This window comes from Equus caballus, chromosome 26 (genome assembly GCF_041296265.1).
Source record: "Equus caballus isolate H_3958 breed thoroughbred chromosome 26, TB-T2T, whole genome shotgun sequence".
NCBI lineage: Eukaryota > Metazoa > Chordata > Mammalia > Perissodactyla > Equidae > Equus > Equus caballus.
Window position 1 is genome coordinate 44,028,137 of NC_091709.1, and position 27,221 is coordinate 44,055,357.

The following is a 27,221-nucleotide window of genomic DNA, read 5'->3' on the forward strand; positions in this document are numbered from 1 at the left end:
GTATGGTCCTTTGGGTTGGTTTATAATAAACTTGCCCCAATTTTGATTTATAGATTGATTATGAATTATTTGAGTCAACAACCCTGTTTCCATTTCTCATTTGATTGATTTTTGCAATATTGGAGATCATGTGTGTAAACAAATTGACCCAGTGCCTGACAGGGTCGATATTCCATGGATGCTCCATAACCAAAGACAGCATTTTTAACAGAGAGACACTGTGTTGGAGTCTCTCCACTTCCTCTCCTACACATGGGCTGCCAAAGCAAGCCTGCCACTTCCTATACTATAAAACACTGAGCCCAGTTGCAGGCACAGAAAAAACGAAGCAACCCGGGTTGGAATCTGAAGAACTGCCGGAAAAGAACAGTCTGGGACAATTCCCGTGACCGCCTGGGAGAGGTCCCGGAAGGCAAGTGACACGTGCTACCGTCTTTCCTATGGGAAAAACAAACTTTCACAAAGTGCTGATCATCAAACGAATGCCAGAAGGACAGCTGGCCCTATGCCGGAAAAATGATTTTGTAATGGCGACGGACCTTCCCCAGGGACTGCGGGTTGGGCCACGTGTACACCAAACCAGGGCCCATGGCCAACAGCTTGGCTCCACCAGACTTTCAGCATCTGTCCCCTGGGGCAGGGCTCTCAGCTGGGCCCGGGCCTTGCCAAGAGGACTAGATAAATAGCAACCTGCAGGCGCCAGGCGTCTGGCGCCTGAATCGCAAACGAACCACCTGGCGAATGCCCTTAAGATGCAGATTGATTCAGCTTCTTGGGACGGCCCCAGACCCTGCATTTCTAACAAGCTTCCAGCTGAAGCCAATGCTGCTCCCAGGACTACCCTCTGAGAAGCCCGGGTCTGTGTCACAAGCACAGAGGAGAAAACGAAACGGGGCAAATGATTCCGGACCCTGGACTTGCGCTGCGGGAGGGACAGACGTGGCGCTGCTCTGCCCCTTGGCCCTGACGCCGTCAGACGTGCACACGGTACCCGGAGGGTTCCGGGGCTGCCGTCCGTCCCTGCCCGACCCCGCCCCAAAAATGGCATAACCGTGTCCAGGGAGCCACCCCATGTCGCAGCGGCAGCGCGGGCCCAGAGCCTCCTCCCGGGTATATAGGCTCCTCCGGGCACCGCCCCCTCCTCTTCTGGGAGCCCCCTCCTCCTCTCGGCACCGCCCCCTCCTCCACCCGGCACCGCCCCGTCGCCCCCCGCCCCGCCCCCAGGATTCAAGAATCGCAGGTTGCGCCGCCTGACTTTCGTTTCTGCGAACCGAAAAGGAGAAAAGAAACCAAAACCAAACCTGCTTTGACTGGGAAACGCGACATCCAGAGGAGAGGCGGGGAGGAGACAAAAAGGAAACCCAGTGGCTCAAGGTAACTCTCCAGAGGTCACCTGAAGACCACGTCTGCAGGACCAGAGACAGTCCTCCGACTCATCATTCATTCATTCATTCATTTATTCCAGAAATATTGAAACACTATGCCAGGACTTGTGCTGGATCCTAAGTACAATAGCAAACACCACAGACCTGATCCCACTCGGTTGACAGCTGGTGGCAGAAAGGGCGTTCACAGAGGCCAAGACAGCGTGATGAGGCCCTGCTCCACGGGTGGGGTGGGAAGCATGGGGTTCCCAGGAAGCAAGTCCGCTAGCCCTGGAGAAGCACAGAGGGAGGCCACGTTCTGGGAAGAAGTCCAGGCGCAGGAGTAGGAGGAGGAGTGCCCTTGAGCTGGGCGAGGTTCTGTGAGGAGCGTTACATCCGAGCAAGGGGAGCAGGGCCAGGTGAGGCTGGGCACAGGCAGGTCCTGCACACCAAGCTGAGCAGTTTGGAACACTCCACCCCCTCCCACCCCTGCAGTGGGGTACCCTGCAGCATTGAACAGGGGTGCTTTCTGCTTCCCAGATGTTTAAGCAAATGCACTGTTTGAAGGTAGGCACCAATGTCTGGAAGCTTGCCAAGTATGGCTTTCCATTAATACCAGCTCAGCTCTCCTGGCAAGCCTGGGTCAGGCCAGGCAGGTGGGAGGGGACTGGAGAAAGACTGAAGAGACCTGGAGAGCCCTGGGCATCCATGACTGCGCAGGTGGCCGGGGTTGGGTCAGTGTGATTGTTTGGCCACTAATATGCTGCCATGGGGATGCTGTGTTTTTGTCAGATAGGTTGTAATGGAGGTAGGAAACACTAGTAAGTGCATAGGATCTGACCGTGCCCTGGCAGGAGCCCCAGGGGCTGAAGTGGCTGTGCACATCAGGCCACTTAAATTCAGCCCACGCTTACTGAGCACCTGCTGTTGGTAGGTGGTAGGCACCGCGGGGATACAAGCTTCATAAGGCCCTGGCCTGCCTTTGTGGAGCTGACAGCTTCATGGAGGAGGTGGCCACATCCCCGACCATCCAGAACATCCATCTGAGATGAAGAGCATCTAAGCTTGAGCTAAGGTGGTGGGGGGCCAGAAGAGGCGAGACCCAGGTCTGAAAGGGGCTCCCAGGGGCAGCTGTGTAGACAGGGAACATCACAGTTGGGACTTGGCAGAGGAGGAGAATGTGTCCGGGAACCTGGGGGAAGGACAGGCCAGCAGAAGCGTGGGTCGTGCTCAGGGATGGTGAGCTGGGTGCTGAGCCTGGAGGACAATTCCCAAGAGCTAAGAGTCCCAAACTTATTTCATAGACTAAAGAGTAGTCAATGTTTCCTTAGTAGAGAAGGAACCTGTCAGCAATTCAGGTGGAAGGCTGGGAGCTTCCTGAGGACAGGAGCTGCATCTCGTCGATTTTAGCACGGCTAGAAGATGTTACAGAGCGCAAAGCTGGGAATCAAAACCTAGATGCCATCTTCGCTCTCTCACTGGCTAGTTAGGGACCCAGCAGTGAGCTGACTCCTCATATGTAAAGTGCAAGTGATTATCTCACTCTCCTCACAGGGTGGATGTGAAGGAGACCACACATACTATTACTCAGAACCTATGAGCTGTTACTGTGTTATTACTGAATTACACCCCAGCCAAGCCCCTGGGCTCTTCAGGGAACTGCCAGGTAATGTGCAAAGTAGAAACAATGAGCTACCAGAATCTCAGGCTGGGAGGCGCCACGGGGAGGCTTGTGAAGTGTCTGGGTGCCAAATTCAAGGGGGCACTTGCACCTCCTGAGATGCGTGGCTCCTCAAATCTGGCACCGCAGCCACCTCCCTCACCTTGCCCTCGTCCTGGCCCTGGAGCAGGCTGCGGCCCCGCCTGGCTTTCACTTTTGCCCATGGCTCTTTCTGAATTCATTCCTGAACAGCAGTCGCTGGGGAGAGCCTCCTGCGGTCTGAAGGGGCTGGGATCGTTGGCCAGAGTTGAGTCTTATGTCCATGCATGCCTTTCCCCTCCATTTCAGGGGCACTTCTTCTCCTTGGGAAAGCTCCACCCCAGGCTGCTCACAGCCCACTGGGAAATGGGGTGGCTCTTCTTCCTAACTGTGCAGTAGCTGAGGCCCAGAGGGATGAGTGGCCGCAAAACTTCCTCTCTAATTACAGGGAGAGTGTGTGTTCCCCTACCAGGCCCCCTGGATGGGGTTGCCCAGACCCCAGCAAGGAACCGTGCAGAGCCAGGCAACTTCAGCCCGGCGAGTTGGCTGTGGGGCCTCTTCCCCTTCTCTTGGGGGCAGCCATATTGAATTCAGTTCCCTGCAGGCTTTCCCTGACCCCAGAACTTAGAGCTCGGGCAGGTTCCAGGCCTTTGACTGGGGGCAAACCTTCACAGTCAGAGGAGTATTTGGGGGGAAGTGTTGTCAGGGACTCTGAGTGGAGCTCAGGAGAAGGAGGTGGGGTGCCAGGCCCTTCCAAAGGCAAGTGTTACTCCTCACGCACAGAGGCCCCACAGGGAGGGCCACTCCCATTGGGTCTGCTTGACCTCAGCCCCCCACCTTCCACCCATTTCCATCCTGGAGAGATCAGATGAGCCCACCTCCAGGGAAGGCTTGAAGTGGACCAGGAGAATTGGGAAAGAGGAGGATGCGCGTCTGCATGTGGAAGGGGAGGGAGGGACCGCCATTAACAGAATGCTTGAGAATCCCTGAGGGTACCCGAATGACCCCAGTGAACCCTGGGCAGGAATTTAAGACCCGCAATTATCAATGCATCTGTTCAGAAGGCCAGGGGTTAAGGGACTGGCTAGGGTCAAGGCTGCGTTCCGCTTTGCATGGCTCGAGGCTATTAAAGCAGCAGGTCTCAAACTGCCGCAGAATCGTCACAAGGACCTGATCAAACTCAGGTTACTGGGCCCTGCGGCCCAGTTTCTGATTCAGCGGGGGCGGGGGCGGACGGTGGCGAGAATCTGCATTTCCCTCCAGCTCCCAGGGATGCGGCTGCTGCTGACGCCGGGCGCGCACACGCAGCGCCTCTGGGAGGCTGCCGCTCCGGGGCCGAGCAGCGGTTTGGTTTCGTTTCCTAGCCAGCGGCCCTTCCGCTGGGGCCCCCGCGTCCCCGGAGTTTCGTTTCTCCGCGACCGGGGGCGGGCGGGGTATAAAGCGGAGGAGCAGCCGGCGCCCGGCATTCGTCGCTGCGTGACGACGGGTGAGTGCCTTGCTCCTGGGTCCGCGCACCCTCCAGCCGGCCAGGGGGGCTCGGAGAGGAGCATTTGGGCCGCTGGCTGCGAAGACCAGTGCTCCGGGATGTGGGCATTGCAGGGGCTAGTATTAGTAGTAATAAAAATAATAATTAATAATAATAATAAATAATAATAATAATAAATAATAATAATAATGGCGATGTTGGCCGGGGCTCAGAGCGCGCTTGATTCTACTTCCAGGGCGCCTGGGTGACATCAAAAACAGCCTCCCTAATCTGCAGGTTTTTGCTTGAGGAGGTGGGAAGGTGGAGGGGATGGAGGCCCAGGGGTCTCTGAGGAAGCCGGTTACCGGGGGGAGGGACGCACTGAGAAAGTTTCACATCCACTGCTGCGTGGCCTAGGAGCCCACCCCAGACGCCGATCATTGCTTGATATCATTTTATATTTCCTGCTAGCGAGGCAAACTGAACAAGTCAACAGTCGGAGGAAGTGGGGGGGGGTCTTGGAAGCGCAGAGACCAGGGGTCTTCACCGATCCTGCTGAATACAGGCAAGTCCGAACGGAGGGTCGCGGCTGGCGAGGACGTTTTGGGTACCAGAGCCGTGCCGTGGGAAGGAAGGGCTGGTGGGAGAGACGAGGCATGCGCAGAAGTGCCCTGTGCGGCGTACGCTCTCTCTCCCAGGGGATGGGGAGATGACTAGGGACGTTCCTGTAGCTTGTGCAGCTGGGTGCGACTGAGTGGGGTGGACGCACGTAGTTTGGGGGGATGGAGAGACGTAAAACAGTCGTGGGGGCTGGCAGAAGGAAGCCGGGCGATGCTGAGACCTGCACTCTCCACCGCGGGTGACCGCTGAGCTGTGCATGTGGGATTCTCGGAATTATTTGGTCAAATTTTAAATCAAGTTGCTGGAAGCAAGGTCAGGTGATGCTAACCTCCAGTTATCAGTCCCAAACGACTCCTAAAATGTCTAACCGCGTCCTCTTTCTATTTTAGAACAGACCTGCTGGCAGGGAGTTCCCCACCCTTTCCCGTGGACGTGCATCCCATTTCCTTCCCGGCTTCCCTTCTCCCTTCTCCCTGCCTCCTGACACTCAGTGTGGTTCCGTGGAGAGCATTAGGTCTAAAGTACAAGATGATTTCCCTTTTAATCATAAAATATTTATATGTCGGTGAGCTTTTAGAAGGCAAAACACTTTCAGGAGAAAAAGCAAATGTAAGTCCTTCAAAGATTATTTTTAAAACTAGACTGAATTATGTTGGGCAAGTTGCAGACTCTATGAACCAGGCATTCTCTAGGATGCGCTTGCAGGTGGTCCCAGGGGTAGAGATTGTGCTTGTAGGAGTTGAGGGGTGCTGAATGCTCCCTCCCAGCCCTGCTCCTCTATTTGGTTTGGGCTGAGGAAGCTTTCCCACAAGGACAGAAATCCACTGGACAACCTTTTGATGCCACTCACACTCCCCAGGGCAGGTATTCTCCAGTGACACCATGGTAGGTGGCATCCACTTCTGGAAGCTGTAGGCAGCCAGCACTCCCTAAAATCTGGAGTGGAGGGGCAGCCAGCCAGCCACCTCCATGGACAATGGGAACTTGAGGGGACACACACTTGCCCTGGGCAGGAATGGAAGGAGTGTGCTGCACCTGGGCAGTTGCTCCCCTCCCTACCCAAACCTGAGGCGTGAGAGAAGAGCCTGGTATAGTAACCCCACCCCTGAGCCCTGGGGGTGTGCAGTAGCGAGAAGGATGAGGGCTGGAAAGGAGAGAGGTTGGAGGTGGTGTGCCTGCCCGAAGGCTCAGGGTGGCCACTGCCTGACTCTACCACGGCCACCATTGGCGAATGCATTCAGTTCAGTCTGACAACTGCAGCTGGATGCTGAGTGTAATGAATGACCAAGAAACTGGCTTTAATGACTAGATTGCCCTGCTCCTGAAATCCAAACTGGTTTTCAAAGATGATCCAAGAAAGGTACAGACATTTGAGATGTACAGACAAAATCCACAAGATTTTGCTTTCAGGGATTATCATTTTATGAAACAAACAGAGGCAGGGAATACATTCACAAAGTCCTATTTTGACTCAATTTGGACCTCTGGTCATGGGGGATGCTAGCCCTGCAGACCAAGGATGCCACCTGGCTGGGCGCAGTAAGGCCAACTGAGGCAGCGGTGGTCTTCAACTTGGGGCCCCAGCCTGGGACCCCCTGGGCACTGAGTCTTTAGGAAGGCGTGAGGGGGGTTGGGGCATAAATTTCCAGATTGCCAAATTGCATAAGTGCTCTTTAAGACTGATCGCCTTTCAAAATCACCTTTCTCCCACTTTATGAAGGACCGAATGTATCCCTCTCTCCCTTTCGTGTTTTGCTTTGTTTTGGTTTGGTTTGGTTTGTTTGTTTTTAGCCACCTTGCCCGTTCAATTGCACCAATATTGACAAAGATTGCACAACTCTTGGGGGAGGGTCCTGTGCAAAGAAGCATAGAGAGCATCATAAAAAAATGTTGATTCAGGCAGTAAATTTACAGCAAGGCTCTGTGCCTCATCCATCTGTCTTAGAATTAAAATAGTCAAGATTTACAAAAAGGATTCTGGGAACTACATTTCTGCCTCAAAGCGCGTGCCCTCTGCATTTGCACCATTCTCAGCTGTGGGAACATATCCGGATGAATACGCTCATTTACTCGGTCGGGTTTGGGCCTAATTTGTATGTTTTGCATGATTTCAAGGAGGTGGAGAACAGCTCTGCATTTCTGTCCAAGCAGTCAGCGGTCCATCGTCAAGTAAAGGAAGCTATATTGGAGATAAGTAAGTGCTTTATGTTTTTTTATAACATTTATTTCAAGTCATAGGAGAAATATTTTCATTTACTTTCATCCAAGATTATTAGATGTATAAAACTTAATATTTAGAGACTTGTGGTCCTGGAAAAATTTTTAAATGAAGTTCAAATTTATGCATATGTAGCTTTTGAATGCAGACAAATATGATAAAGTGGTCAATTAAATGCTTTCAAAAATAAAATGAGTGACATTAAGATATACTTACATGGGGGAAATGGAATGAAAATAAGAAGTTGACGATCAGAAGGACAGAGTACAAGGCTTGGAGTTCATACTTTTTTTTTAACTATAGGTTTGGGTTTCAAATTGCCATAATATTTAGATTCCCTCAGCTACATTGGAAACAGTTCTATAACAATTTTATTTTTAAATGTAAATTTAAAAATTGCATCAGAATTGCATCGTTTGCAACTCTTTAAATTTATAGTAAAAACATTTTTTGATGTTCAACCTAAAATTGTAACAGGAAATACTTAAAGAAAATCGTTGGGGGTATGGAAGCGTATTCTTGAAGATCACTGATCTGGGACACAGCATTTGTTTTCATCTAATGTATGGTTCGTTGGAGTCCTCCTGTCATTTCTTTTTCAGTCAATAAAGAGTTAGTGAGCTCACAGTGTGTCCTGGTGTGTCTAGTTGTGGGTTTGGTTCCCGCGACTGCATGTACCCAGCTTCTGATTCGTGTTAATCCTGATCTGCTTGATTTTAAGCTGAACCGATAAAGGAAGAAGATGGTTCATTCTGAAGCGAAAATGACAAGACCTGATTCAGCTTCCGCATCCAAGCAACAATTACTAAATGGAAATGCTGACATACAGGAGACAAATCAGAAAAGAGTAAGTTGCTGCCTGACAATCTCTATCCGTGCGGCCATGAGCTGTGTCCATCTCAGGCTGCCCTTTTGCACAGCAGTGCCTGCTTCCCCATCTCTCCCGTGCCAGCGTGTGCATCCTCTACTCATTCTGCTTCGGCCCTCCTTGCGGCTGTATGCAGATGTTTTGCCTTAGCTGATGCTGGTTGGGGTGCAATTTTGGTCTGGGGAACCAGGCGAGATGCTGGTTGGCTCAGGTGGGCATTGGCCAGGCCCCGGGTCCAAGGAGCGCTGTGTTATCATGTGCCTGTGTCATGGTTCAGTCTCCAGCTGCAAACCTCTGAGATGTCGTTGTGACATTCCATCACAAGGAAGCCATGTGGTGTCTTTTTTTCCTAGAATCCAGACATAGTTTTGGTGGGAACCAAACTGGGCTTCTGGAATCAGTCCAACCTGACTTTGATCCCAAGGCTGACACTTCCAGCTGTATGATCCTGGGTGGTTATTCCTCTCTGGTGTATAAGCCTGGCTTTCCATCTCCAAAATGGGAATAATAGCGTTTACTCAGTGTGGCTGTTGAGAGGAATACATGCAGGTAGAGTCTGGGTACTTATTGCCCAATTTATTGCTATTACATGTTTGAAAACCATGGATCGTCAGCGTCTTCAAGCTGACTCCATTTTCATGAGCAATGTTCAACAATATTTTAAACAATATTAAAAACAATGTTGAAGGACATGGAAAAGTAAGAAGGTCCACCCGTCTTTCCAGCACCCTGTGTAACTTTCCGTTTCCCCGTGTTTCTCTCCCATGTCCGTCTCTTGCCTGCTGGAACCAGCAGAGCCTGGGGCACTAAGAACTCACACCACTCACACCCATCTGCTTGGAAGTGGCTTGGCCTTTTCCAGTCAAGTTGAACAGGGTGTGTCTTGTGATCTGCCAATTGCACTTCTAGGCGTAGACCTTTCTTCTCAAAGTGTGGTCCCCAGACCCCAGCATCAGCATCGCCTAGGATGCTGAAATATAAATGATGTTTGAAATGCAAATGATAACCTCCCCCAACACACAGACCTCCCCAGACCTAGTAAACTAGAAACTCCAGGGGCAGGGCCCACCCTCAGTGTTTTAACAGGCCCTCCAGGTGATTCTACTTCATGCAAAAGTTTAAGAAGCACTATGCAAACTCTTGCATGTATCCACTGGAGAGTATGTTCATAACAGCATTGTTTATAGTAGCAAAACCTGGAATCAGCACAAGTGCCCATGGGTGGATGGGTGGTGGGATGCCTACACAGATTGTGGCATGCTCATGCAGCAGAATTCTTTACAGTGGTGAAAATGAATGGACCGGAGTTCCAGGCATCAAGATGGTTGAGCCTGTCAACTTAAAAACCTAATTTACCTGTTATGTTATCTCAGAATGAGTTTATTTGGGAATAGCCAAAAAAATTGCAATTTGCTACAGCAAACCATAGGCAAATCCAGAAAAGAAAGGAGGGGAGCTGCTTTTATAGAGAAAAAGGGGGAGAGGGCGGGCCTGTTCTAAAGGAAAGTCCATTGGGAGAAAGTAACATTTCAAGGGGGCAGAAGCTTCTCCTTGGCTGAGCTGTGGCATTTCTCCTTGGCTGAGCTGTGGTGTTTCTCATTGGCTGAGCTGTGGTGTTTCTCCTTGGCTGAGCTGTGGCATTTCTCCTTGGCTGAGCTGTGGTGTTTCTCATTGGCTGAGCTGTGGCGTTTCTCATTGGCTGAGCTGTGGCATTTCTCCTTGGCTGAGCTGTGGTGTTTCTCATTGGCTGAGCTGTGGCATTTCTCATTGGCTGAGCTGTGGCATTTCTCCTTGGCTGAGCTGTGGTGTTTCTCATTGGCTGAGCTGTGGCATTTCTCCTTGGCTGAGCTGTGGTGTTTCTCATTGGCTGAGCTGCTGTGGCTTCTCCTTGGCTGAGCTGTGGCATTTCTCCTTGGCTGGGCTGTTGCAGGGTGGGAAGAGATATCTTCCTTCAGAAGTAAAGTAGTTGTACTTCCTGTCCAAGATGCAAACGTTCCTCTTGCTCTGTTTGGTGTAGTTGACATCTGTGATAGATGGGACATGAGACCTCCTCCTCCAGGCCTTCCCCACTCCAATTTAGTTAAGGTTTCTTTTCTTAATTTCTGCAAGTCTAAAAAACAAGGATGAACCAAAGAATCAAGTCACAGAAGAAATATACAGTGTGATCCCATTTATGTAAAGTTCCAAAACAGGCAACAATGAGCAATGTGTTATCGCGGGAAAGATGAATAGGTGGCAAAACTGTAGAGAACAAGAACATGGTTATCACAAGCCGCAGGACAGAGGGACCCTCGGGGGGCAAGGGGTAGTAGGAAGAAGGGGACTGGGGAGGGGTATTTGGAGTGTCTTCAGTACTGGGAATATGTGTTTTCTTAGCCCAGGTGGTTGGTACAGGTATATCTGCTGATTATTATTCATGTTTCATAAACTCTTGTGAATGGATGACATAAAGAAATGAAAACAAGAAGAAGCCATAAGGAGGGTTGAGACTGAGGCTGCCGATGGGTACAAAGGCACAGCCAGGCTTCGGGCACGGTCACCATGGGGCTTTCCCTGTGGAGGTGTGTGCTCCAGACTTTTCTTAAATGTTGTGATATGGAAAAACTACTCTGGGCACTTGTTAAAAACTGGCAAGGAGGCTTTTATTCAGGGCTGTTGCAACAGGGGAGGGAGCTTAAGCTCAACGTGGAATACAGGGACAGGCGGGGGGTCCACAGCCAGTGGGTCGGGGAGGGAGAATTGCTGAGAGGATGCGGTTAGGATGGGGGATGGGGCAGGGAACTTGAGGAGCTATCAAATGCGAAGGGATGCTGGATCAACTGGCTTAGCAGGGTTCTCTGCTGAGTCTGGGCTCAGCAGGCGGAGGAGAGGCCTGGTAGAGAAGAGGGTTCAAGGAGCCCCCCTCAGTTTGGTCAAGGGTATCCTTCAGTGAGTACCCCCTTCTCTGCTGAAATTCGTCCACATTCCCCGTATGTGAAATTTTGTGCTCGTGCATTCTGTAAGGCAGTGGTTCTCAACTGGAGGCTCTTTTGCCCCTTGGAACGTATGGCAGTGTCTGGAGACATTTGGTTGTCACAACTCAGGTTGAGTCATGAATAGTGAATAAGGCCAGAGATTCTACTAAACCTCCTGCAATGTGCAGGACAGCCCCTCAAAGCAAAGACGCACCTGCCCCCAAATATAAAGAGCTTCTCACCACAATATAAAGGAACTATTCTAGTAAAATTTATATATATTGTAAAGCATTCCCAAAATAGCAATTAGAAAGAAAAAGATAAAAGATAAACAAAATGGTTTTCTTGTATTTTCTTCTTAATCAGATTGTTTGTTGTCTTGTTGTTGAGTTTTGGGAATTCTCTATGTACTCTAGGTACAAGTCCTTTGTCAGATATATATTTTTTTGTTTTTTTGGTGAGGAAGATTGTCCCTGAGCTAACATCTGTGCCAGGCTTCCTCTGTTTTTTGTATATGGGATGCCACCACAGCATGGCTTGATGAGCGCTATATAGGTCCATGCCCGGGATCCAAGCCCCCCAAACCCCAGGCCGCTGAAGCAGAGTGCAAACTTAACTCCTACTCCAGCAGACCAGCCCCAGATATATGTTTTGCAAACTTGTTGTCCCAGATTGTGGCTTGTCTTCTCATTCTCTTGACAGTCTCTTTTAAAGATCAGGTGTTTTCAATTTTTATAAAGTTCAGTTTATCAATTGATTATTTTACGGAATGTGCTTTTGGGGTTGTATCTAAGAAATCACTGCCTAATCCACAGTCACAAATATTTTCTCCTAAGTTTTCTTCTAGAATTTTCATAGTTTGAGGTTTTTCATTGAAGTCTGTGGTCCACTGTGGGTTATTTTTTGTATATAGTGTGAAATCTAGATACAAATTCTTTTTTTTTTTTGCGTATAGATATTCAATTGTCCCAATACCACTGTTGAATCAGTTGTTGATGTATATGTTGGTTCATTTCTGGAATATGCATGTGTTCTGTTCCATCGGTCTGTCTCCATTTTTATATGAACACCATGTTGTTTTGGTTACTGCCGATTTATAGTAATTGTCAAAGTCAGGTAATGTTAACCCTTCAACTTTATTCTTTTTCAAAGTCGTTTTGACTCTTCTAGGAGTATTTAGACCATTTCTATTTACAGTCATGCACTGCATAATGACGTTTTGGTCAATGACAGACAGCATATGTGGCGGTGGTCCCATAGAGCCTGGGTGTGGAGTAGGTTACACCGTCTAGCTTTCTGTAAGTTCACTCCTTGATGTTCACACAGCAAAGTTGCCTAACGGTGTGTTTCTCAGAATGCATCCTCGCTGTTCCGTGACGCACACCTGTGCTGTGATGGTTAATATAATCAGGTCTGCGAGGATCATTCTGCTATTCGTTTGTTATTTGTCCTATCTGTTTTCATTTCCCCTTTCCCCTTTTCTGCCTTCCTCTGAATTAATCAAGTTTTTTTCATGATTCCGATTTATCGCCTTTGCTGGCTTATTAAATATAACTATTTTAGAGTTTATTTTATGCGTCTTTAGCATATGAAGTCTACCTTCAAGTGACATTATACTACCTCATGTTTGATACAAGAACTTTACCATAGTAAGCTTTCGTTTCTCCCCCTCAGCCTTCGTGCCGTTTTTGTCATGAATTTTAATTTTGCCTATATCATAAACCCCACAATACATTGTTATTATCTTTGTTCAAAAAGTCAAATATCTTTTAAAGGCATGTGAGTAATTTTAAGAGTGTAGTAGTTACCATTTCTGGTGTAGATTCCTTTGTGTACATTAAGATTTCCATTCAGCATCCTTTTCCTTCCGCCAGAAACACTTCTTTAACCTTTCCTGTAGTGCAGGTCTGCTGGTGATGAATTCGTTCACTTTTATATGTCTGAGAAGGTCTTTATTCTCCTTCATTCTTTTAAAAGATGTTTTTGCTGGGTATAGAATTCTAGGTGGATGGTTTTTTCAGTACTTTAAAAAGATTGTTCCACCGTCTTCTCGCCTGTGTTGTTTCTGATGAGAAATCTGCTATAAAGCTCGTCTTTGTGCCTCTGTGTGTAACATGTTCTCTGGCTGCTTTAAACATTTTCTCTTTATCACTGGCTTTGAGCTATTTGAGTATAATGTACCTTGATGTCATTTACTTTATGTTTCTCATGCTTGGGATTCATTGAGCTTCTAGGATCTTTGAGTTAATAGTTTTCTAGTTTGGGAAAATTTTATCCATTATTTCTTCAAATATTTTTTTTCTGTCCCTCTCCCACCACCTTTTGAGAGCTCCAGTAACCTGCATATTAGGCTGTTTGAAGTTGTCCATCTTTGATGGAACGTGACCTGCAGGCCGTGACAGAATTCTCCCCTTCTGCTTTCTCCAGAGCATTGAGAAAAACCTGTGTAGCCAGTATGAGGAGAAGGTACGCCCATGCATTGATCTCATCGACTCCCTGCGGGCTCTGGGTGTGGAGCAGGACCTGGCCCTGCCTGCCATCGCCGTCATCGGGGACCAGAGCTCGGGCAAGAGCTCTGTGCTGGAAGCTCTTTCAGGGGTCGCCCTTCCCAGAGGCAGTGGTAAGTACTCGCCCTGTGAATTAGTCAGCTTGGACTGACTTAACGGAGTATAGCCACGCACCACATAATGACGTTTCGGTCAATGATGGACTGCGTATACCGTGGTGGTCCCATAAGATTAGTGCCATAGAGCTTAGGCATGTGGTAGGCTACACCATCTAGGTTTGTGTACGAATACTCAATGATGTTCACACAATGACAAATGTGGAGTGTATGTAACCGGCACTTTGTGGAAGGACTAAGTAAATGCATTTGGGCCCCCAGCCCAGAACTATGTGCACGTGGATGTCTTTCCTGAGCCCCTTCCCCTGAGGTGACCCTCCATCTGGGAGGTGAAGATTAGTGCTCTGGTTAGTGGTGCTGTTTGAGCTACAAGGTCAAGGATCAGTGAAGGCTCAAGGGGAGACGTCAGACCTGGGACGGGTCTTGAAATACAGGTCAGACGTGGAAGGTGGGTGGGTTTTAGAAGGAGTTTCCAGGAGGGGTTTGTGGTAAGGTGGCCTGGTGGGAGCAGCACACCTTCCTGTCCAGGGTGGAGTGTGTGTACTGGGAAGTGGTAGAGGATGTTTGCCTCAGTTTGGGGGTTTCCCACTGCGATTTGCCACCTGAGCTGAAGGCAGAACAGTGGGATGAAGCAAGAAGTGGCCTCTTTCGAGCATTGGAGAGCAGAAAATCACCTGGGATGCGTATGCAAGATGCATCTTCCTGATGCCACCCCAGACGTAATGCATCAGTATCAGAGGGTGAGACCAGCAAGTTTTCAGTTTTAGCAGTCTCCCCAGGTGATTATGTAAAAGTCTGAGAACTGCTAGTCTAAGGCCACCATATAGGACTTCTAAGAGCAGAGTATAGAGTTGATGTGGATGTGGCCTCATAGGTATTGTGACAAGATGTCCTCTGGTGCTGAAACTGAAAAGACTGGTGAAAGAAGATGAGTGGAAAGGCAAAGTCAGCTACCGGGATATCGAGGTTGAGATTTCAAATGCTTTGGATGTGGAAGAGCAAGTCAGAAAAGGTAAGTACCCATGTTCCTACGTCATCACCTATTTGAGTGTCTGGTCAAACCGTGTGAAGTGGGCGGGTTCTGCCTCTCATTCTTTCCACTCTTCCATTTCTAGGCCTGTCCTGTTGCCTTGGGAACTCTCCCTTCCTCCTGCCCTCCCTCCCTCCCTCTTTCTCTCTCCTTCCCTCCCTCCATCTTTCCCTCCCTCCCTCCATCCTTCTCTCCCTCCCTCTCTCCTTCCCTCCCTCCCTCCCTCCTTCCCCTTTTCCCTCCTTCCCTGCCTCCTCTGCATCAGGCCCTCAGCTCCCTTGTATTTTCTCTTCTTTTACCCTCATTAAGACCAGTGCTTTAGACAGAATATGACACCAGTAGTTTATTGCTTGGTATGTAAGTAAGTATCTGAGAATAATGTGAATTTTAAATTTTAAAGCTTGCCTCCAAATATGACGTATCTGTCCCTTATTCAAGGGCATCCCCACTCCATGGATCTGATGGAAGAGGAATTGGGGTGGGGGGCTAGGGAACCCCCTCCCTTGTTCTAGTTAAAAGTCCTTCCAAATGCTGACTGGATCACCACTGAGGCCTATTCAGAACAAGTGGGCCTTTTCCTCCAAGAACAGAATCCATGTGTTTGCATAATCCTAATTTAGGCTAATTTATGGCAGGTCTCAATAGATGCAGACCACGGAGATCATTTTATCAATTTGAAACATCCAGAAGGAGAAATAGCACTTGAAGTAGATCAGGACAAAGTAGTGACACAGTTAGTTGCCGCTAAGCGTTAATGAGGTGAATAAGTAACTCTTTCCTTATTGACTTTAATTTCTTTCTAGCGTGTCATGCAGTTAAGTTTCAGCCATCTGGGAATGGTACAAAAGTGGCCTGAAGTGATACTCAGCAGTAGGAAAGGATGGGTTTGACTTCTATAAAGGTGGATGCACTAATGAACATTTATTGACCATTTTACAAAAGTTAAATAATGCTATAGTCAAAATGTTATTGTGTGTTTGTTGGGATTAGGTTGGCTGCCTGGGTCAGAAAACTCAAAATCACTGTGTGTATCAGTCAGCCCTTGCTGTGTAACAAACTAATCTCAAAACCTAATGGATTGGAACTGTTCATTTCTCATGATTCAGTGTATCAGCTGGGTGCTACTTTTCCTCCGGGCTGGCTGGGCTGGGGCCAACAGTCTGGGGTGGCCTTAGTCATGTATCCAAACCCTCGGCTGAAAGGACCAAGCTTTCTCTCCATGTGGTCTGTCATCTTCCAGGAAGCTAGGCTGGGCTTTCTGACATGGTGGTGGAAGGGTCCCCAGCATCAAGAGAGGGCAAGCCCCCAAGCATAAGTGCTTTTGATTTCTACTGGAATACATTTTGTGATGTCTTGTTAGCCAAATAAAGTCATATGGTCAAGCCCAGCTTCAAGGGGCAGACTCTCACTCCATGGGAGAAGTGGCAAAGTCACCATGTAAGGCAGCATGCATGCAGAGATGGAAGGGAACGTCAAGGCCATTTGTGCAAGCAAGTTACTAACACAGTGCTTTAAACAACGTGTCAGTTTATTTCTCTGTCCTGTGAAAGTCTGGAGGTGGGCAGACCAGAGCTGGGTTGGGGGTTTCAGTGTCAGGAACCAAGACTCCCCTCTTGTTTCTCCAAACTGTGTGGCCTCCACTCCAAGGCCCCGTCATGAATTAGTCAGCAAGTCCACGTTGCAGCCAGCTGAACATTGGCAAAGGGCATATCCTTGCCTCTTAAGCACATTTTCTGGAAGTTGTAGGTAACATTTTCACATATATCCCATGGGCCGGCCTGAATCTCATGACAGTGTCTCTGATCAATCGATATTGGAGGAACAATCAGTAGATTATGCCACACGTACCATTGTTACTATTGTTTCCATTCTAGGTTCTTGACTGGTATAGAACATACCAAAAATGCATTCTGGATGTAGAAAGAAGTAAAGTGGGATTAGCCAACAATTTGATGAAATAAATTCTTATCTTGAAATTTTCATTATTTAGGAGGAAGGAGCAAAATGAAATCCCTTGCCGATGCTCATCTTGCCTGAAATAAGCATGTTCCCCCCTGTAATTTTCCAGGTCATGTTTTAGGAATCCTCATGTAGTTTTATTTGTTTTAATTTTACTTCCTTGTTAATTTCCTAATACATCAAAGGAAGAGATTTAGATGTGACACCAGGAGCGACTTCTGGGCTCTGCTGAGCTTTGGACCGGTACAGGTCAGTGTCATCTTTAGAGATGTTTGCACTAGGGCTCTGCAGACAGTTCTGGCCACCAGCAGGGAAAATACTGAGTCATCCTTTGAAGCTCCAGAAAAGTGGATCTGCTCCAAATATGCCTTTATCCGTGAATCACAGCAGCCAGAAGGTGCTTTCAGAGGATTTGCTGTCATGAGAGACTTCTATCCTAAGCTCTCTTCAGTTTTTCCTTTTTCCCTCTTCTCTAGCCCAGAATGTCCTTGCTGGGGAAGGAGTGGGAATCAGTCAGGAGCTAGTCACTCTGGAAGTCAGCTCTCCTCATGTCCCGGATCTGACCCTGATCGACCTTCCTGGCATCACCAGGGTGGCCGTGGGCAATCAGCCAGCCGACATCGGACGTCAGGTGAAACTTCAGGCTCCGTCCTCATCTTAGCCTTGGGAGTCAAGGGGGCTGTGTTAGAGCAGCAGTAAGTTCAGGGATGAGTTTGAAGAGCGACAATTAGGAGGTGTCGAGTGGGGAATCTGAAGAGCGCAATGGTCTCAGTCTCCTCCACATTGGATGGAAGCTTCTCTGGGGAGAGTGAGACAAACAGGCAAAGTTGGAAATGCACTTTGCCTGTGGTTAGTGTTTTAGCCTGTGACTCGTTTTTGGTTATAGTTACGTTTTGTGGCATATCTCCACTGCCATGTATCAGGAGGGAGTTTTATGCGGGAAGAGAGGATTAGAAGCAAGCACAATGATATTTCCATGTCAATGAATCTTACCCTATGGATTAAAGTTTTAAGGAATAGTCAAGTCATTCTTTTGGCATCCTGTTTTTTCATGGTGACCGTCAGACTTGAGGTCTTGGGGGATAGTTAATGAGCTAAAACCTCGTGGTTTAGTTTCTCATAACTCTGGCTTAGGGAGTGCTGCCAGGCTAGTGCTGTTGGCTCATTTCTCTGCAGTTACTTCTTTTGAGGAAACACTCCCAGGACTCTGAGGGCCTGAAGCAAATACAGGGTCAGGACCTGTCTCAACTCTCATTTGGAATATTTACAAGGCAGCGCATTCATTTTCTTACAGATCAAGACACTCATCAGGAAGTACATCCAGAGGCAAGAGACGATCAACCTGGTGGTGGTCCCCAGTAACGTGGACATCGCCACCACGGAGGCGCTGAGCATGGCTCAGGAGGTGGACCCCGAGGGAGACAGGACCATAGGTAAGCAGAGGGAGGAACCTGAAAATGGTCGGTGGTCCGATAGTAGGAAAGCATTCTTTGAATCCAAGTGAGTGTTTCTTAGCACACACGCAGGGTGGGGGCTCTGCACCAAGCTTGAGGCCAGATGAAATGGGCCACATTCAACTCTTGGTTGGCTACAAGTTGTCTCGTAAACCTTGTCTACCTGCTTATAATAGGCATGCTGGGTTCAGGGGGCAGGGCAAAATCAGAAAGCAGTTCTACCAGTTAAGACAACGCATTTGAGGTGGAGGTGACCCCAGCGTCCACAACAGATGAATGGATAAACAAGATATGGTGTATCCATACAATGGAATATTACTCAGCCTCAAAGAGGAAGGACATTCCAATGCATGCTACAACATGGAGGAACCTTGAGGACATTAAGCTGAGTGAAGTAAGCCAGTGCAGAGGGCCAGGTGCTGTATGATTCCACGTATATGAGGTCCCTAGAGGAGTTGGATTCAGAGACAGGAAGTAGAAGGTTGGGTGCCAGGAGCTGGGAGGAGTGGGGAATGAGGAGCTAGTGTTTAATGGGGGCAGAGTCTCAGTTTGGGAAAATGGAATGTTCTAGAGCTGGATGGTGGTGATGGCTGCACAACAGTGTGAATGTGCTTACTGCCACTGAACTATACCCCTATAAATGGTGAAAATGGTAAATTTTATGTTAAAAAGGAATATATTTGGCTGTAAGTAGCAGAGAACCTGGGTACAGTGGCTGAAATAAATGGCTGTTTATTTTCCCACATAACAAGAGGTTTGGGCAGAAGCAGCCCACCTTTGTAGCAGTGTTCAGTAATGCTGCAGAACGTGCTCCGCTCCCACCTTCCTGCTCCACCATCCTCAGCAGTCGGCTTTCATCCTTTCCTTGTCCTGCTGCCTGCCACGCCCAGGGTGGGAGTCTCTTGGCCAGGGCAGCAGGCGCTAACAGACACTGTAAACCTTAGGGTTAGGCCTGGGCTGGCTGCATGGTGTGCAAGCTGGTCAGTCACCCAGGGTCCCGCCCACAGAAAGGCCTGTCCTTGGTTTAATGCTCTGCTGCTGCCGTCTGCTGTCCTCAATATTTGAACGAGCGGGTCTGCATCTTCATTTTGCAGTGGGGCCCGCAAAGGGTGTCGCTAGTCCTGGCGGGACCTTGGTTTCTCAAAGTGTGGGCCAGGCCCCTGCTGCACCAGAACTAACCAGAGAATTTTTAGGAAGGAAAGTCCCGTGAGCCCCCCCAAACCTGAATGAGAATCTCTGGGGCGGGGCCTAAGACTGTATTTTAAGACTCATTTGGGGTGGTTCTGCTGCACAGGGAAGTTTGGGAACCCCTGTAATAAAGAATGAACTTTTCCATCGGGCAGAAGGAAAATAGAAAGATGAGTCCATGCTGCTGTCTCCTTGGCATGAGGGCTGAGACCGGGGTGAAGTGAGCCCAGGAAGTGCCCCCCTGCTGCTGGAGGGTGAAGGGCACAGTCTCCTGCACTGGACAGAAGCAAGAGGGGCTGCCCCTTGCACCTTGGTTCTGCAGGGACTATTGTCTGCCCTCAAGCAAGGGTGGGAGGAAGCCGCGGGCCGGGGAACTCTCCTCCCCCAAGGTGGGCAAACTGACCTTTGCTTGCCACTCCCGCGAAGCCGTGGGCCGTCTCTAACCCCAAGCCTCTGGCTTCAGGAATCTTGACAAAGCCTGACCTGGTGGACAAAGGCACCGAGGAGCAGGTGGTAGACGTGGTGCGAAACCTCATCTGCCACCTGAAGAAGGGTTATATGATCGTCAAGTGCCGGGGCCAGCAGGACATCCAGGACCGACTGAGCCTGGCTGAGGCTCTGCAGAAAGAGAAGGCCTTCTTTGAGGAAAACCCATATTTCAGGTACGCCCGGCCGTGTGGTCCTGAGGGTAAACCAAAACCAGGGACCTCCGTCCTCACTGAGGAAGGTGTCCAGGAGCAGGTATTCCTCCCGCTAAAGGCGTGAATGTGTTTGCTCCTTGACAGTGACCATTGGGATTTGCCTGGAAGAACAAAAGAGGAATTCACAAAGTATTGCAAAAACTAAATTAAAAAAAATCAAAATGAGGAGGGGATTTGCTACGATGATTTAAATAGTATGGTGCTGGAACCAGCATAAAAACAAAAATAAAACAATAGAAAAAAGTAGAAAGCCCAGAAACAGACCCAGATACAGATCTTTGATCTGTGATACCTGTGGCATTTCAAATCCATGGGCTCCGTCAGTTTGATTATCAATTGGTGGCATTGAGATAATTGTTTAATATTTGGGAAAAAATTAAATTGTGCCCTTACTTAACATGTTATTACCAAAATAAATATCAGTTGAAGTTTAAAATTAAATACAAGAAAGAAGCCATAAGCATCCCAGAAGAAAATATAGACAGAGAGTTTATAATCCCAGGATAATGACCTTTTTTTTAACCTTAATGCCAAAGGGAAATTTTTTGAGAAGGAAAATACTGATAAGTTGGTTAGACTTAAACTAATGAGAAGATGGCGAGTTTGTGGGAAAGGAGGAGCGTGGACCTTCAGCCCCTGCGGCTGGGGGCATGTGCCAGCACCGCCTCTGCTTGGTGCTTTAGCAACGTGCAAATCCCCATGGTTCAGGTTCCACTTCTGGGAATTCCACTCAGGAGAGTAATCAGAGATGTGTGCAGTGATGTCTGCTAAAGGAGGTACAGCACAGATTTTGTTTATAATCGTGAAAATTTGGAACAATCCAGCATTGAAAACCAGGGGATTTATGTAAACAAACCCAAGGAAGTGATCACGGTGTGAACAAACTTTAGAGTGCTGTGCCAGGAAGATGCCGATAACAACATGCTTAGGAGATGTTAAGAGAAAGGCGACACGTTCACTGAGAACTTGAGTGCACACGTGTGTATGCAGGTGGAGATGCCTGTGCTCTGTACGCATTGTTCCACTCAGTTCTCCCAGAAGCCTGCAGATGTGTATAATTCAGAACCGATACTTGTACACCCATGGTCATAGCGGCATTATTCACAATAGCTGAAACATGGAAGCACCCTAAGTGCCCATTGACAGATGAATGGATAAACAAAATGTGGTGTATCCATATGGTGCAATATTATTCAGCCTTAAAAAGGAAGGACATTCTGACATACGCTACAACATGGATGAACCTTGAGGACATTATGCTGAGTGAAATAAGCCAGTCACAAAAAGATAAGCACTGTGTGATTCCACTTATTTGAGGTCCCTAGAGGAGTCACATTCATAGAGACAGAAAGTACAAGGGGAGGTGCCAGGGGCTGGGAGGGTGGAGGGTGGGGAGTTAGTGTTTAATGGGGACAGAGTTCCAGTTTGGGAAGATGGGAAAGTTCTGGAGATGGATGGTGGTGATGGTTGCACAACAATGTGAATGTACTTAATACCACTAAATTGTACACTTAAAGATGGTTAAAATGGTACGCTGTATATTACGTCTATTTTACCACAATTTTTAAAAATTGACAAGTGTGGAAACTGAAACGTAGGTGTGAGCGTGCCCTCGCACATAGGCATCTCTGCTCCCTTTTCCCTAAAGACTCCTTTAAAATGTAGAAAACCCTGTAGTGACTCATTTTGAGAACACAAATTTAGAAAAAGTGAGAAGGAGCTTGGCTTTCCTCCAGGCAGCCCATGGGTCAAATTCTTGTCTTGGGGGGTGTCCCCCAGCTCAGTGTTCAGACACACCCCTCGTCAATACGAGTCAATGTATTTTTATGAAGCCCACGTACCAGTATGCATTATGCGTACTTATACGTATATTACACACAGAAGGGGGTGTGTGTGTGTTATGAAAGCATATCTATAGATGACTATGTGTGTTTTTACAAAGACCCATTCTCTAGTCAGATGTCCTGAGACCCATTTAATATATCAGCTGGAAGGGATCATTCTATACCATTTTTGAAATACCCAAAATTACTAAAATTCAGTCACAATTCTATGCAGTCCAATTCTGAACGTTTCTTGGGTACCAGTTGCAGGACATTCCATCCAGTTGGGAATAACTGATTTGCCTTGACTTTCCCCAGCCGCAGAAGGCCGACTTGTCTTTTCAGGCTTCATGAAGATGGACGTGTACGTTGTCTTCTCTTGCAGGGGCCTTCTGGAGGAAGGAAGAGCCTCGGTCCCCTGCCTGGCGGAGAGGCTGACCACTGAACTCATCACGCACATCAGTGTAAGCGCGGGTAGAGCTGTCCATGCTCTGGATAGAATCCTGCAAACACAAAGCTAAACCGTGTCAGCTGCTTAAACATCAGGGTGCACACAGATGTCCTGGGGATCTTGTTAAGATGCAGGCTCAGATTCAGTGGGTCTGGAGGGCGGCCTGGGATTTCCCATTTCCAGCAAGCTCCCAGGTGGTGTGGATGTTGCTCGTCAGAGGACCAACCACACATTGAGTGGGATGCTGATAGACTGTATCCCCTTGGCCTAATTAAAAATTAAAATCTTATGAACACTGTCCTAACTCTTTCTTTCTTCTTGTCAACCACTGTCATAATACCTTGGTCATTGTAATGATCATATATTTCATTTCTTAAATTTCTCTGTGGTTCTTTTTCAAATCTGCCCAGACAGAGTCTCTTGCTTTTTCACCTTTTCAATCCTTTTAAAAGATTTCTTTGCACATATTCCTGTTACATTTTGTGCTCGATGATTCTACTGTCAGAGGCCTTGGTGCGTTGGGTTCTGCTGGCCGTCACCCAGAGTGACTTGGGTTGGAGTTTTGACTCTGAGCCTGTCTTTCTCGGAACTTGATCTGTAGGTATTTAGGGAAACCCGGGTTCAAGATGGGCTTCTCCAGGGAGACGCAGCGTTTGCTGCTGCCAGACCCCTGGAAGGGCCTCCAGCCTGAACCACTTTAGCTTCTCAGCTTGAGATTTTGGGGACCCCTCAGGGAGCATGAATTTGGGCAGCAACAGCAAACCTGTTTGAGGGCTGGCTTTTGATTACTGATTCTCAGCGGGTTTTATTTTCCCCTCCACTCGGCACCAGAGTTCAGGCGTTTCTCGCAGTCCCCAGGGATCGGGGTGGAGGGCGGGGGTGTTCCTGGCTTAGCATTACAAGGAGAGCATAGCTTTTCGGGGTCCGAGCTTTATGCAGAAAGAGGGCGCTCGCTCATTAGATGCCCGCTTTGAGCAAACCCCACAGGGATTTATCCTTTGCCCCGGTGCCAAGTCAGGCTCTGAAATGTAAGTTCAAGTTTTCTTTCCTACAAATCCCCTTGAGGCCAAAATGGCTTTGCTGCTGGTTTCATCGCACACCCCTGGGTGCCCACTGGCACCTGGCTTTGGCTTCTAAGTGTCTATTATGTACCTGCCAGCTCACTGACACATTTAAAGGGATGCTTTTGACATGATAGCCAGCATTTCTAGATGTCTGCAGTGGAAAGGTGAGCCAGCATGTGCTGTCCACCATATTATTATCAGAGACAGAAGTCCCCGATAACTTTGACCGTTAACAACAACGTGAAAGTTGTTGAATCTCAGATTGTTCCCACTGCCACTTTTCCAGAACCCACTAGACAAGCGGCTCTTTCTAAGCTCCCTGCAGAGAGCTTAGATAACCTGATCACAGAAGGAAATGTTCTTTGCGTTGCTCTGACGGGGCCCAGGAAGCAGGCGAAGTGGGAGCCTCAGCATGGCTTTGAGGCTGCTTCCACAGGAGCGGGAAGGCGGGAAGACCTGGATGGAAGACAGTGCCTGTTAATGCGCCCTCTCTCCCTCTGGAGGGTCTTCCTCCCAAGGGAAGTCAGGAGGTCGGAAGGACTGTGCAGCTGCCCTGTGCCTTGCAGAAGGAGGCCTGGGATCGCCTTCTCATTCCCTGTCCGTTTTTGTGGATTTTCATTATTTTCTCTCTTTTCCTCAGAAATCTCTGCCCCTGTTAGAAAATCAAATAAAGGAAAGTTACCAGAATCTATCAGACGAGTTACAAAAATATGGCACCGACATCCCAGAAGATGAAACTGAAAAAACGTTCTTCCTGATAGAGGTGAGTATTGCCAGCTGCCTCGACTGGAGAATCCAACATCGTGGTCCGGGGAGGGACCGTGTGCCTCGTGCACTTGTTTCTTCACTCTCCTGAAGCTGATCCCGACTCATTCTGCCCACTTAGTGTCAGAAAGGGGCCAGAGTTGAGGGACAGAGTGCATGGAATGAGGGGTGTGCACAGTCAGCGTGATGGATGGTCACATCCACTTCATTGACCCTTCATCAGGTGCACTCGCCCAAGAGCTAGAAGGCAATAAGGGGAGAGTTGGATGGTCTGGTGCCAAAGGCTCTCCTTTCCCTTCATCCCACAGTGGCCCGTAAGGCAGCAAAGAATGACTTGCCCACCCTCAGCACACGCACGACCTGCAGACCACCTCAATGTCTGTGTTTGAAATATCTCCACTTGTACTTTCGTTTTTCTTCTTGACAGAAAATTACTACATTTAATCAGAACATCACCTCTTTCGTACAAGGGGAGGAACTTGTAGGACCCAATGACACTCGGCTGTTTAACAAAATCCGACAGGAGTTCCAGAAATGGAGTGGGGTGATTGAAAACAATTTCCGAAAAGGTGAGTCCAGGGCACCGTCGTAAACCTGGCGTGCTGGGCTGAGTGGGAGGCCAGGGAGGCGGGGGATGTGGCTGGTGAGGATGGCCGGAGTAAGGAGGTGGTGATGCAAAGGCGACATTTGCTCTTTCCACGTCACTGTACTCGGGCCAGCAGGCATCTGTTACTGATTTCAGAGGACACCCGGAGAGAAAATGCACATTAATTGGCCCACATCAATCATGGCCTCTCAAAGAATCAAACCTCCCATCATCATGAGCAGGTGGACGTGGCATGTGTATCATCCCCTTTGTGTTACAAATGGTGCCACCACTGAAGTCACCTAGAGTCGGTCTTGGTCTTGGTCTCAAAGCTTGGCCTTGAAGCCAGATGTGTATCTTAATGGGTTTGACAGTCTCAACAATGAACCAGAAAATAAAACAGTGTACAAGGTGCCACGCCGGCGTTTTCAAATCATCAAGAGTCTGAAAAAGGTAGAAAATGTGATCTGAAATCTATTTTTTAATATGTCAAGTAGCCTAAAGGAAATCGTGTACTGACCAATGATACAGCTATAGCAGCTGAGAGAAATTTCAAACGACTTTGCTTTTATCCCAGCAACGTGGCAGGCATGCATAATTTATTCCAGTTGAGTATAGCTTCAGGTGGGCACTTCTCCTTGGCTTTGAGTATGAATGCGGGAAAATAAATCTTACAACTTTTTACATAATTCAAAGGCCACAACTTTGAGTGCGCTCGTTCCTCAGCAGAGGGCGTGTAGGGCAGGATTGGGTAAAGAACAGCTCTTCTGGATGGAAAAATATTCTTGAAGCTCATGCTGGGGCAGTAACTTGCCATGTCTCCGCAGTGCCCATTGCTGCTTACCACTGCTACATTCCAGAGCAGAGGGGTGAAGGCCGGCGGTGTGGTGTGTTCTCGCATCGGAAAGGGCTGCTCTCCCCCTTCCCAGGGAGGCAGCAGCCCTCAACTTCCAGCAGTTCCTATGTGTTGCTCAGGCTGCATTTTATGGCACGCAGCCCGTGAGAAAATAACTCATTTTTTTTAAATGCTAAATTCCTCCCAACAAATTATCAGTTGCAAATCACTGGATACCCAGATGCAAAAGAATGGATCTGGACCCCTAAGTCTATACAAAAGTCTATACACCCCCTATACAAAAATTAACTCAAAATTGATCAAAAACCAAAATGTAAGAACTAAACTATGAAACTCTTAGAAGAAAACACAAGTTCAAATCTTCGTGACCTTGGATTAGGCCATGGTTTTTCGGGTAGGACACCTAAAGCACAAGCAACAAAGAAAGAAATAGACAAATTGGACTTCATCAAAATCAAAAACGTTTGTGTGTCAAAGGGCACTATCAAGAGAGTGAAAAGACACCCCACAGAATGGGAGAAAATATTTGCAAATTACATGTCTGAAAGGATCTAGTATCCAGAATATATAAAGAGCTCTTACAACTCAACAACAAAAAGACAAATAATTCAAACATGGAGAAGGAATTGGAAGAGACATTTCTCCAAAAAGAAGATATACAAATGGCCTATAAGCACATGAAAAGAAGCCCAGCATGGTTAGCCATCAGAGAAATGCAAACAAAATCCACAATGAGATCGCATCTCACACTGACTAAGATGGCTGTCGTCAAAAAGACAGATAATAAGGAATATTGATAAGAGTATGGAGACGTCAGAGCCCCATATCCTGCTGGACAGAATGTAACATGGCGTAGCTGCTTTGGGAACATTCTGGCAGTTCCTGAGAAACCTAAACATACAGTTACCCTATGACCCAGCAGTTCCATTCGTAGGTGTATACCTGAGTGAATGGAAGCAAACATTCATGTAGAAACTTGTATGTGAGTGTTCTTAGCAGCATTGTTCATAATAGCCAAAAAGTGGAAATAACTTGAAGCTGCATCCACTGATGAACGGATAAACAAAATGCAGTGTATCCATGGGTATTAGTTTGTTAGGGCTGCCAGAAAGCGCCACCTACTGTCTTATTAAACAAGAGAGATTTATTTTCTTACAATTCTGGAGGCTGGAAGTCCAACATCAAGGTGTCAGCAGGGTTGGTTCCTCCCGAGCCTCTCTCCTTGGCTTGTAGACAGCTGTCTTCTCCCTGTGTCCTCAGTTGGCTGTCCCTTGGGGCGTGTCTGTGACCTAGTCGCCTCTTCTCATAAGGACACGGTCAGATTGGAGCAGGATCCACCCTCATTTCAACTCACTCACCTCTCTAAAGGCCCTTTCTCCAAGCAGTCCCGTTCTGAGGCGTTGGGGGCTAGGATTGCAGCATAGGAATTTTGAGGAGACACAGTTCAGCCTGTAACACCAGGCAATGGGATATTATTCAGCCATGGAAAGGCGTGAAGGACTGATACATGCGACAACATGGAGGAACCTTGA

General features: G+C 48.0%; 1 protein-coding gene across 4 annotated transcripts in view; it reads left to right on the plus strand.

Annotated features, from left to right (window-relative positions):
- Positions 1-647: 647 nt before the first annotated feature.
- MX1 (MX dynamin like GTPase 1) overlaps positions 648-27,221 on the plus strand; it is a 35,592-nt gene continuing 9,018 nt past the window's right edge. Inside the window, exons 1-11 of one of the 4 annotated variants that reach the window (XM_070252064.1) lie at positions 648-1,374; positions 7,265-7,343; positions 8,089-8,214; positions 13,617-13,809; positions 14,687-14,824; positions 17,278-17,432; positions 18,096-18,234; positions 19,907-20,105; positions 22,353-22,431; positions 24,123-24,245; positions 24,675-24,816. In XM_070252064.1, coding sequence (XP_070108165.1) covers positions 8,110-8,214; positions 13,617-13,809; positions 14,687-14,824; positions 17,278-17,432; positions 18,096-18,234; positions 19,907-20,105; positions 22,353-22,431; positions 24,123-24,245; positions 24,675-24,816 — 1,273 coding nt within the window. In that variant the 5' untranslated portion in view covers positions 648-1,374; positions 7,265-7,343; positions 8,089-8,109. 4 annotated transcript variants of the gene reach the window in all.